Below are 1,221 nucleotides of genomic sequence, written 5' to 3' on the forward strand. Positions count from 1 at the left end.
GTGACAATAATGTTAATATTTTAGCCATGCAGTATTATCTTTAACACATTTCTCTGCCTATTGAAGATGTAATGTATGTTTGGTTATATATAGCCTTAGTCATCATCATCATTGTTTAACATCCGCTTTCCATGCTGGCATGGGTTGGACGATTTGACTGAGGACTGGTGAAACCAGATGGCTACACCAGGCTCCAATCTGATCTGGCAGAGTTTCTACAGCTGGATGCTCTTCCTAACGCCAACCACTCAGAGAGTGTAGTGGGTGCTTTTACGTGCCACCGGCACGAGGGCCAGTCAGGCGGTACTGGCAACGGCCACGCTCAAAATGGTGTATTTTACGTGCCTGTCATTGTGGTGTTTTCTTTCCAGGGACCAGTTCACCATACAGCAGGTCTCCTGTTAAATTTAAACTGAAATTAATTGATTTATTAAATCCTATTTATTTGTTCAGATTCCATTAATTTCCTGCTAGAAGAATTAAATTCTAAGTTACACACATCAACAACACCTCTTGTTTTATAATCTTACTCTAATAATCAACTCCTTTAAGGAACTTCTGGATTCTATCATATCAGCTTCATCTTATTAATTTACAAGTTTTAAAAAAATTTTTACATTTAAAAAATTTTTTTCTTTAAAAGTCAGGAAAATTTATCTTATATTTTATTTTTTAATGCTAAATTTATTCCTTAGATTTCATTTTACATATCATGAGCAACTGTTTTCCCATCATGTTTTACTGCAGTACTCTGTTTCTAACTGCTGCTAGACTATTTATCTCTCAAAAATCAAATGTAGCAATTTTCCACTAATTATGTAAGAACATCAATGTTGTTGAGGCTGTAATTTTCTGTGATTGGATTTTTACACATAGAAAGCAATATCTACGCACGCTTCCATCAACAGCCATTGAAAAATGATGACCTATCATCAACCTTCCACTATTTGTTCAGACTTACTATTCCTTTCTGATAGCTTTCAAATTTTTTACTGTTCATTAATCTTGTCTCTCATTCTCTCACTTCTCCAGGAAATATGCTATCCATTGCACCTGCTTTGCTACATTTTCTGATATTTGTTACAACACAAACATAACTTCACATCATCCTGTTTTGTCATCACCTCCTTATAGCAAATAATTAAATGTATGAAAGCCTAGTTTTGAAACATAATTGTTGTATATATATAATTGCGTGTTTCTATTGCACTTGTAACCTGT

General features: G+C 34.3%; 1 protein-coding gene across 1 annotated transcript in view; it reads left to right on the top strand.

Moving 5' to 3' along the window:
* The window catches only part of LOC106881821 (nonsense-mediated mRNA decay factor SMG5), a 109,646-nt gene extending 109,122 nt beyond the window's left edge, over nt 1-524 (top strand). The window contains exon 20 of the mRNA XM_052968428.1: nt 454-524. Coding sequence (XP_052824388.1) covers nt 454-524 — 71 coding nt within the window. The remainder of the gene's footprint in view (nt 1-453) is intronic.
* Nucleotides 525-1,221: the final 697 nt, after the last annotated feature.

This window comes from Octopus bimaculoides, chromosome 6 (genome assembly GCF_001194135.2).
Source record: "Octopus bimaculoides isolate UCB-OBI-ISO-001 chromosome 6, ASM119413v2, whole genome shotgun sequence".
Classification (NCBI taxonomy): domain Eukaryota; kingdom Metazoa; phylum Mollusca; class Cephalopoda; order Octopoda; family Octopodidae; genus Octopus; species Octopus bimaculoides.